Consider the following 11817-nt stretch of genomic DNA (forward strand, 5'->3'; position numbering starts at 1 on the left):
TATATATATATATATTTATATATATGTACATATATAGATCACGCACACACATACATATACATATTCAGATCAACGGGTTATCGGTCTATCCACGATACAACTAGAGATGTTTCTGTGTCTGAAAAGGCATCTCCCTCACTGACTACTTCATCCCGATCAGATTTAAAATGGTCAAAACATGATCTACATTTTCTCTGATCCCTCCGGCTATGCCGATCGTCTTGTATTCGCACTCAGAAGACCCGGAAATGCCGTAACTCATTCAGGGCACACGCTAGGGCTTTCCTTACCGTAATACACCTAGAACACGGATTGCCGTAAAAACTCGTCGAAGCGTTGTCTCTTAATTTATAAATGGCGGGGAAAGAGTTAAAAGCTTCCCAGTCTTCAGCCTGATATTCAGCTACATATTTACTCCAGCCAGGCCTAGTCTTATTCATTATACCCTTCAATTAAAAAAATGGCTTACAACAACCATGCAGGGCATTAACTATATCATTATACACTGAGCAGATCCCTCTGATGATTTATATCTTTACAGTTAACATCAATACACATCATTGCATCCCTAGGTAAATGAACAGGGCCGGATTTACGCATAGGCATTCTAGGCACGTGCCTATGCTTGCTCGTCCAGGGGCGGCAGTGGGACTGAAAAATCCATCCCGCGCAGGTCTCTAGCTCAAGCCTCTGTTATCAGCTCTAAAATGACGTTTTGGAATTTGCAATGGAAGGTTTGGGATGAGGTGCGTAAAAAATTAAACACACACGAGATTTCAGAACAGAAACATGTCAAATGTCTTGAATCAAATCATCTAAACAATTGATGTGTGATTGTGACTCCAGGCCGTTTAAATTATTAGTGAAGTGACGTGGCCAGGTATGGTTACCCATACTAGTAATTAATGCTCTGCAATTTATCCCATCCTAAGTGCACACACACAGCAGTGAACACACATTTATGCCATTTATGCTGCGGTGCCCGGGGAGCAGTTGGGGGTTCGGTGCCTTGCTCAAGGGCACCTCAGTCGTGGTATTGAAGGTGGGAGAGAGTGCTGTACATTCACTCCCCCCACCTACAATCCCTGCCGGTACGAGACTCGAACTCACAACCCTTGGGTTACGAGTCCGACTCTCTAACCCTCTCTAATTAGGTCACGACTTCCCTTTTGTCCCCAATTCTGTTTATTAGAGAAATAATGCACTCCCGAAGTGGTTATCATGTGGCCACGTCGCCGCACCTATTAATGGAATGGTCTTTCTCAGTTCTCAAACAAATTAAGAACTACATTCGATTTTTATTGGCTGAACACAAGCGCTTATTGCGATAGAAAACACTGTAATGGTTTACACTGATTAAGAAATATTTTTGTTTGCTTGGGTGGTAATATTAGGCCTATTATATTAATAGGGAAGGGGGACCCAAAAATTAGTTTTGCCTATGTCACGAAAAGAGGTAAATCTGGCCCTGTAAATGAATATTACTCAGACATCTATCTGTACTTACATAATAGGCTAACAACAGTACCAACAACAGACATGACATTGCCTGACTTCTTTTTCTGCCTGGTAATGACAGCAGACGATCTTGATTTAGTATCATCATTCACAAAACCTTGTCGACGACCCTTTTTCACCACACGACTGATTCTCAGACAGAGAATCTGAGGAAGATGTTAATCCTGTAGCTCCCTCCACAGTCACAGGACTTTCCACTCTTTGAGCATTCAAAGATAAGGACCCCGCCACCGCAGCTCCTTCGCCAATGCCCATATCCAAAGTTTCCACCGATGCAGCCCTGAGTGCCGTACCCTCGATCCGTGTAGCTCTGACCAATACTCCGAACCACCGCCTTGTGTCGGTACACTCTTCGATTAATATCCACTGTGATAGCTCATAGATATTCACCCATATTAACATGTAGTTGCAGTACATGTTTCATAGAACAAAGCTCAGCACTCAGCTCAGCTGCTCCATTCTTCCAAGCAAACTTGAAACATCGATGATATCGAAGGACACTGGCGGCAACTCATCCAAATAATGTAAAATAAATCTGGGGATATCTTCGCCACGTTCATTCATCACTTTAAAGGCACAATATGTAAGATTTTTTTTATTAAAATATCCAAAAACCACTAGAACAGTGTTATATGTTTTGGTGACTTGTGTACTTACATTATCCCAAATGTTTCAAAGAATGTTTAAATCCAGAGAAATAAGCAATTTTAACTAGTGACACGGACCGTGTCCATCGTGTCATTGTGTCGCCTGCCAAGGACGTCATAACCCCTCGATTTCTGGTTTTGTTTTGTAGAAAACATGGAAACACCAAAGATGCTTTAATATGTTGTGTGTTTTAATAGACAGGTGACGACCGCACAGAGTAGCATTATAACAGAACTTTCAAATGTATCTAGAATGATAAAACAGCGCTGCTTTACCCCACACACGCACGACCGGAAGCAGCGGAAGCGGTCGACTGTGGCATAATAAAAGCTCCTCTGCTTTCCAGCCGTGTGTCGCGCTCGTTCAGCGCCTCGTTTTGCTTCGACGGCTTTCAGCCTCACCCTGCTTCATTCTACTACGTTAATAAATCATTAGCTCATCCATGAACATGATTTCTGCCCGAGTCCTATCGAGGATGAAGACCACAACTCCCATGATTCCACACTCAGCCACGGCATCATCAAACTACGCATTTGTCTCTTTGTTTATTTTGAATACGTGCCCTGTAGCGGTTAAAATTACATATTGTGCCTTTAAGACAGCTTTTTATGTTATTATCGTCTTTCTGTGGCCCTTTATGAGAAACATTCCGTTGTGATGTAGGACATAATTCAAACAGTACCTTCTTTGAGGCCTAAATCCAATCAGAATCAAATGTCTTTGCAGCCAACAAGACAATTTCGTCCTGACTTAGAGTCTTAATTTTAACAGCAAGAAAATTAAGGAATTCATCCTCAACAATAACTTTGCCATCAACAGTGTTATATATCTCAGGTTTCAGACGAGATAGTTTAAACACAGACGCAGACCCAGACGAAGATACAGCCAACCCTCGTGTCGCAGAGTCCGCCATATTGTTTCTCTACCTCCTCCTACCTCCTCCTTTATTGTTATGAAAATACCCCAAATCTCAAGAAAATCACATACAAACCACATCCTATCATAATCGTGTCTTTATTATCTTTATGCTTTGTGTGTAAAAGTGTTTATCTGGGTTTGTTTTGGTCAGAACAGGATGCGGAAGAGCACGGGAAGTGCATCACAGGATGAGACGGGGCGGAATGTGATGCACAATGATTGACATTTCACCAGCAAATGACCACGGAAGAGTATAACACACAGATACAGCGCTGGGAAGTGTAATGCTAATGAAATCGCCTAAATCAGTGGAAAATTAATAGAAATGATGATTCTGTCTGAAGACATACGAAGTAAACATGAGTAAATATATCTATATATCTCCATGTATATGCATCTTTGGACTATAAGCCCTTTTTGACCCTGTTCAGTGAAGCTATGTGAACACAAATAAACTGCTGCAAACGTTACTGAATATGAATGCGTGGTGAATTTTAAATTCCAAATATGACATATCGAGGGGTGAGAACCAGAAAGGCGTAAGTGACATTTCACCAACTTTACCGGAGATCCAAAACAAAAATTTTACCATAGTTTGATCTGACTTTGTGTACTGATTACTGAAGCTCATTAAGAGCTTTCATTTGATATATATATCTCCATTTCACCAAAAATGTCACTTACGCCCTTCTGGTTCTTACCCCTCGATATACGGATTTATTATTTTGCACTCCTTACATAAATTAATAAATTACTGTCACTGCAACAATGTTTTATCAAAACAGTGGTCAAATATCGAAGCTAGAGTCTTTAATCTGTCTAATGATGCACAGTTTGTCCAGATCAAGTAAGAGTGTGATATTTTAACGTGCTGTGAAAGTGAAACCACAACAATCTGGGGCCGTCACCGATCTTTGTCAGTTAAGGGGTTAAAACGTATCTGGGCCAGTTTTGGCAAAGATATGGCACAGTGAACACTGGCTAATGTGGCTGTGAGCCTAAAGTGGCCCTCATATGATGCCGCAAATGTGGCCCAGTTTTCCCCAAACATATGTGGGCCAGTTTTGGCAAAGAGATGGCACAGTAAGCACTGGCTAATGTGGCTGTGAGCCTAAAATGGCCCGCATATGATGCCACAAATGTGGCCCAGTCAGGCCCGGATTGGCTAATCGGGAGCACCAGGAGAATTCCCGATGGGCCGGTCTGTTTTTTTTGGGCACGAGGGCCAGTCTTGCCATGCCACTGGGGTTGAAATATTGATGCCCGTATTTAAGGCATCAAAGAAGCATCCCGTATGAAATCTATAATGCAGTTTGTCCTGTATTCTCAGACATTCGCCATATGACCAAGTTCTCAATTGATAATGAATTATTCTTTTCCCGCAAATTATTGTTTTATTTGTGAACATTTGGAAGGCTTTAAGACCAAGCGGAATAATTTGCTGGCTGCTCCCTCTTCACAGCGATTTTTGCAAATCAGTTTGATCATGAGCCCAACATCCAGCAAGACAGGAAAACATTCAATCGACCTGAGGGAAGACGTCTTTCACTATTGTAAGTGAATGCTGTTAAATAGATATAGTTATATATTAAATATATGTAATATAAAAAAATACATTAAAAAAAGTTAACTTCTAGCATGTTCTTAAACTTGGACCTCATTATATTGAAGTAAAAGTCCAAGCACCAGAAGCAGCCCAGACTCTCGAAGTTTTCTTTAATTGAAAAATATGCATTTTTATTCATTCATAGGCTATGGTTGCAATAATATTTTTATTCAAGAATGTAAGTGCCATTGTTTAAATAGACCTTCAGTTTTTATGCTTTTAAATTTCATGCCATTTGTATTTATGTAATTTCACAGTATTCACCTCCTAAATTACTACACCACTCGTGCAGTCACAATTCTACAATTTACTCAGGTCGATGAAATTATTATTTGTATGACATTAAAATTATTTTTAGAATAATTGTGCATAAATAGGTGATTATTTCTGAGAACTTTTTGACTGCAGGCAGACATTACATTATGGTACAGTACAAATATTTTGTGCACCCCTTATTCTGTTCCTTATTTTCTTATAAAGAATCACAATTGTTGCTTATTTTCCATTTCTGAAGTTAATTGGCTATTATCTGTTGACTCCTCAACAGCAGCACCTTGCTCAGAAAAAAAGGGAAAAAAAGTCAGTTGTTGGAGATATGCAAGCAAAAAAAAAAGATAAAAATAGATAATAGAAAGCAAAATACGGCGCTGAAAAGGCCAGTATAAAAAATAACTACATTTAAAAAAATTTAAAAACACGAAAGCTCTAGAAAAATTCAATGAATTACAAGGATGTAGAGAACAGTGCACTATTGCAGACTTATATACTGAGGTTTTAATGACATTATTTTAATAGCTATGGTTAGTCATGAACTAAAGTGGGCCGTTCAAAAGCATGAAACTCCAGATCTGAAAATGAGTCCCACTCCGGCCCTGGGCCCAGTTATCCTAAAACATATCTGGACCAGTTTTGGCAAAGATATGGCATGGTAAGCACTGGCTAATGTGGCTGTGAGCTTAAAGTGGCCCTTATAAAGACAGAAGATCATAACTTTGCTAAATTACCAAGCTCATGAAAGACACTGACAGTCTCAAGGATGAAGAGAAAAATGTGAATGACGTTTAAGAAAACCTTCAGAAAAACCCTTCGAACCTGACACAAGAATTCAATTGCCTCAATGTAGAAGTAGGAACACTTTTGTCTGAGGAAGAAAGAAAGGCAGATCATAATAACTGGTTTTGGCACACATCTGCATAAATTGAGGTGTTTTTGAAACACTCAAACTTGGATTTTTATGGTCAAAGGTAAGACGAAGTCAGATTTCCATGATATGTCCTCTTTAAGGCTGTGAATGGAAGTCAGATGTAGTTGTTTTATTTTCAGTGATTCTGCTCGTTGTCATCAGGTGTCTTTAATAATGCTCAATCATCACTCAATAAATCACTTATTTATCTCATTAACTCTAACGCGGCTAGTGTTACTTTTAACACTCTGCTGGTGGCTCCCATATAAACACAGATCAGTGTTAAATTAACACTGGGGATTTTGCTGCGTGTGAGTTTGGTTTGGTTTGGTTCGGTTCTTGCAGGCCAAACCTAACCTTCTGAACTCTGGTCTCTCAACCCTGGTTTTTGAGACCATATTATGCTGAGTTCACACTGCACGATTTTAGCCCCGATTTTCACTCGCTGACAGGTTTTATGAAATCGGTGCTTGTTCAAGCGAGTGACAATCATGCAGTGTGAATTATGAAAGACGCGATCTGAGAGATTTTACCAGGGGACCCTCCTCGAAACCCAATTTGGCTATTTTTGGGCTAGCTTTGAGTAGCAATTGGGTGGGATTTGTTGAGAAAACCTGGCAACCCTGGACCAGACAGAGTTGTCGTTATTCTTCCTTTTGTGAAGTCAAGCAGTGTGTAACCTCCTGTTGCCGATCCATCGTGCAATGTGAACACAGTAGCGACTGAATGCTACCCCAGATAGTCACGCAGTGTGAACTCCGCATTACTCGAGGTCCCTCTACGCCTTAAACTGGAGACTCTACACTCTATGATGAACAAAATGCCAGTTGGACCAGGGTTAACTGGACAGTTGGTTTAGTGCTGGAATTCCTTTTTCAGCTGGGTGAAAAAAGTAAAGACTGTTGTTGGCAAATCTTTGGGGAGATATGCTCAGGTATCTCATTTCCTACATGGTACGCTAAGGCCTGCTGTACATCTGAGAGTTTTGGCTGTTGCTTTGGAAAGGTTTTTTTTTTTTTCGCATGACCTTTTGTCTCTAATCATCATATGGCATTGTATCACTACATGTATTGTTTTATGGAGGGAAAGATTGGGAAAGTTTATATTCTTGTTAATGCATGTGAGAAATATTCACTTTGTGATATAATATTAAGCAATTAAGGAGAGAGACAGAATAATCACAACAGAAACTTTACTACACAACCCCAGATACGCATACAGACTGCAAAGGGCTTTGGCATCCCGGACACATTTTTTTTTAAATATTATTTTTATATATATATATATATATATATATAAATATATATATATAACATCCCAGAGGAGATAAAAAAAGAGATGTTTACCATCTCTTAGACAGAAGTTAGCATGAATATCAAATTGAGACTTACCTAAGTTTTCTGAAAAACAAAATACCCTTAATACCCTCTCATGTCTCCTATTAAGTTACAAAAAAGACCTCTACAACATCCCACACTGTGCTCTGATTTTTCTCCTCATCTAGAGACATTTGCCTCCATTGCTACATATGGCACAGCTGCATCTCCGACAGCATGAGTTTCTCCTCCTGTTCTCTTCCTATATTATGTCCCATTTGTGTCTACTTTAATTTCTCCTAAGGAATTTAGGGAAAAATTCTTTTTTTGTTGATACTAAGATGAAATGTAAGTAAGGATCTCCATTTAGTCTCTTGAGCCTTTTAGGAAAATCAACTTCCAGTTATTTTGGATAAATATATCTGCTAAATGAATAAATGTAAATAATTAATTTTTCCTTTTGAATATTCCACTGTGTGTGATTTCTCTGTTGCTTTTATGCAATATGATGTTAAATCTGACACAGAGACACTGAGGAATCATTATAAAGTCCAAATCCAGCATAGAGGGGTTCAGTGAATGTGGTGTTGAATGTGTGTAAGTGTGTGAGTGTGTGTGTGTCAGAGACGCTGAAGAAGGACAGAGAGCCGGCCGACACGTCCACATACACTCCTGCTCTATTAGACAGGGGTGACGAGGGAGGAATGTTAATGTTATTATTTTTGTGCCAGGCACAATAAATCGTTTCACAACAGTAAAGATTCCAGGACTTTTCATTGAGTCCAAACCGACTGTCACTCCCTTCTTTCTTGTTGATTCCTTTATATGACACTGCTACATGACTCCAGCCGCTCCATTCAACCTCCCAGTAACAGCGTCCAGTCAGTCTCTCAACACACAGAACCTGCTCAAAGCGCTCAAATCTCTCTGGATGATCAGGATGCGGCTGATGCTCTTTAACACATGTCGTTTTTTTGTTCCCTTCAAAGACAATGAGACGAGTGTGTGCCGTGTTCGGATCCAGTGTGAGATCAAAGGCATCTGAACACAGGAATAGAAGTCAGAATATCTATGGCATCATTAAATATGCATCGGTGTGTTTAAACGTGAGAGAAGACTTACATTTTTTCAGTCCTGGAACAATCCTGAAATGTCCTCCATCATCCAAACTGAACAGAGACAGAAATGTACACAAATAAATCATGTTCAACGGACTGATAACTAATGTCTATTGAAACAGTTTCACTGTTGTGAAAAACATACAGCATTACTGTGTTTTGAGGAAAAAAGATTAAAATCTGCAATCGAACCTGATAAAGGTGTTAAAAGCGTACTGCGATTTGTGATATAATTTAGGGCACTAGGCTCTGTATCAGATCCTGCTAGTATGCCTTACAGTGTAAAATAACACCCCATATCAAAATATACAATTAGGTAGTATTTATTTGGTTTTAATAATTACTAATTTGTTGTAATATTTAATGTTTTTTTTAAGTCAGCTTGACCTTAAACTAAGAGTTCTCTAGCTTTAAGGCCGTTTCACACTGAGCGCGAGGTGAAAAACATTCTGTCATAACATTCTGAGGTGTGTAATTCCCCGATAACATCCATTGTCATTAGCAACAGTAAAAAACACAGCGCTCATCCGGGTGTTTGACACCAGACCTTCTTTCACATCTCTCATATCACACCGCCACAAACACACACAAACGCAACTTTTATATTGTGCCTCATATATTGACTGTTTTTACTGTAAAAGAAACTGGGGACTTATTAATAGTATTAATATTAAGAATCGGTATTAATATTAATCAACGATGAGCAGATCAGTTGTGATCTGTGTCTCAGGCTGGTGACGTAACATTCAAGGTGGCATACCAAGGCCTGTTGTACATGCCCCAGTCCCTTTCAATTCAATTCAATTCATGTTTATTTGAATAGTGCTTTTCACGATACAAATCATTGCAAAGCAGCTTCACAGAAAATTAAAGTTTCTACAATATACTTAGGAGTAGCTTATCAGTGGTGATTATGTCAAGGCGATGTCCATATGGCAGAAATGTACAGTAAAATCATGCAGTTAGTTAATGACATGCAGTCAAACAGATGGTGAACACTGTTAACAGCAATGATTATATGTTGCGACCAAACTTATAGCAAAATTTGGTAGTTTTGTATGTTGGTTCAGGGTTGGTTCATCATCTGAGGTCATGGAAAATATTTTCCTTTATGTTCACTTATGTTTGTTTGCAAAAAGCACATTTATTTTTTCTCAATATTTTCATTTTCGTTTGCAATACTTAAATTCTTAAGTATATGTGGCATTGATTTGACATAGTTGACCACTAATTGTAATGTCAATGTCCCCATTCACTTCAATTGTAAGTGCTTCACTGTATGAGAATGAGTTATACGTATATGTGTGTATATATAATTTTATATATATATATATATATATATATATATATATATATATACAGTGGGTACGGAAATTATTCAGACCCCCTATATTTATATACACATATATATATATATATATATCAGTGGCATTCTGTCCATATAAGCTGCGAATGCTCCGCATACTCAGGCCGTCTGAGAGAATGAGTTCACGGGCTAATTAATATAAGCATTATTATAAGTTGATCATTTAAGATGTAACTTAAAGATTGATAAAGTGTTGGGAAAAAGTATGTAAAATTATTTTTTTGAAAAACAATGGTAATTTTCTGTAAATCTACATCAGTTGCGGTTGCTTCCGGGTGAGCAGATTCTCCGCAGCTTTAGTGCCTCCACTCTGTCGCTGTGACTCAGGATTGTAGCGCGTTCTCATTGTTTTGCTGGTCTGCGGCTGATTTCATGTGTGAGGTAAGCTGTCCACGAAGTGCTTGCCCAAGCGGAAAAATGCACTGTTGCTGCCAGATCTCGACTGCCGAAAATTACATTGTGTTTGATGCAAAACTAACTCGACTAAATCATATGAAAAACACATTGTAACTGTATATTTTCCTGCTTTCTCACGCAAAGCAAATTTTGAAAGTCCACTGAAAACTTATCTGGCCATATGTTGGAGATATACGTTATTGTCAACATGCCTAAGCGGTAAATTAAAAAAAAGTATAAAAATGTACATACAATTTTAAATAATAACAAACTTCAGGAAAAAAGAGGAAACAAAACCTTTGTTTTCCGTATTCTTGTGACGCTTACAGTTGAAGTTCTTCTCTGAATTTATTGTTGTTTGAAACTTTGCTTGGCAATATTTTAAAGATATTATAATTTTTGGGTGTTTTGCATGGTTTATTATTGGAGTAGTGTCACCCGGTTGGGAGTTTGAACTCCTATTCACTGGGAATAAAAAAATAAATTTAAATTAAATTTAAAAAAATTAATCATTCAATCGATGCAGAGACATATAGATGGGGGGAATCCCCCCCATCTCCCCACTGTCTGAATATTACACATCAGAATATTACGTATCATACGTGTAAATGTTATTTGGCGGTTTTTACTTGGGAAGGCAGCTGTATGTTTTTCTAGCATTTGAATAACTATGGATAAACCTGAAACGATAGAAGAAGGATTGGAGATTCATTTAATTTTAGGTTTGGAATGTCATTCAGGTTTTCCCTTTTTGGCGCTTGACAGCCACTGTCCATTTATGTCGTTTTATATATTTAAAGGTGCTATATATGATGTGTATATTAGAGGTCAACCGATATATCGGTTTTAGGAATTAATCAGCACTGATAGTTGATTTCCAGAACTATCGATTATCGGCAAAAATCCATGCTGATATTTTTTTCTGGGTTGCGTCTGTTGCTGGAGCGGCTGAGAAGGTCCACTGTCATTATACAGTGTAAGAGCGGCCTCTAGAGGCAGAAATCACTGACACCTCGTGTTGTTTGTTTTGATGTGAGAAAATTCTGCTGCACAACACAGCGCCATTCACATAGTTTTCCATTAAATTACATTATATTTGTCCCAAATTGTTGTTAAAGTGCATAATGTCTTCACCCTAGGCTGTAAAATTGTGTATTGTGTATTTTTCAGCGACATGTTTGTCTTTCTGTGGCTCCGGTGTATGTGATATCTTTGAGTTGTAGATGCTGCGCTTTTGCCTTGTGTGTGACTGCCATATTTTTTATTTATTTTATTTTTTATTTCAACATTTCCTATTACTAATACATTTATAAATGTTAAAGTTTTTTCTGTTCAATTGACAATCAATTCTCGCACACCTGAAGTCAATATATATCTGATGAAGGTCATGAAACTGAAACGTTAACAAAATTATTTTTGATACTTTTGCAAGTATTAGTAGTGTACATGATTTTCCTCTGTCTTAAAGTCGTTTCTGTTAACATTAGTTAAAGGGGTGGTTCACTGGTTTTTTTCTAGGCTTGATTGTGTTTATGGGGTGCAGTCTAGCATGTGTTAATGCTTTGTTTTTTAAAAAATGCATTATTTTTCACATAATTTACCTTTATTCCACACCGCTCTGTCCCTTTTCTGAGAAACACGCTGATCATTTCCTTCTTTTATGAAGCCCCTCCCTCAGAAATACGCGATGGGCTCTGATTGGTTAGCTAGCCCAGTGTGTTGTGATTGGCTAAACCGCCTCTAGTGCG

General features: G+C 38.4%; 1 protein-coding gene across 1 annotated transcript in view; it reads right to left on the reverse strand.

Moving 5' to 3' along the window:
• Positions 1–7282: 7282 nt before the first annotated feature.
• Positions 7283–11817, reverse strand: part of LOC107574226 (NACHT, LRR and PYD domains-containing protein 12-like) — a 14524-nt gene continuing 9989 nt past the window's right edge. The window contains exons 4-5 of the mRNA XM_016260683.1: positions 8312–8358; positions 7283–8230 (exon numbers count right to left, since the gene is read on the reverse strand). Coding sequence (XP_016116169.1) covers positions 7701–8230; positions 8312–8358 — 577 coding nt within the window. The 3' untranslated portion in view covers positions 7283–7700. The remainder of the gene's footprint in view (positions 8231–8311; positions 8359–11817) is intronic.

The sequence above is a fragment of the Sinocyclocheilus grahami genome, unplaced genomic scaffold, assembly GCF_001515645.1.
Source record: "Sinocyclocheilus grahami isolate Dianchi unplaced genomic scaffold, SAMN03320097.WGS_v1.1 scaffold2153.1, whole genome shotgun sequence".
In the NCBI taxonomy this organism is placed as follows: Eukaryota; Metazoa; Chordata; class Actinopteri; order Cypriniformes; family Cyprinidae; genus Sinocyclocheilus; species Sinocyclocheilus grahami.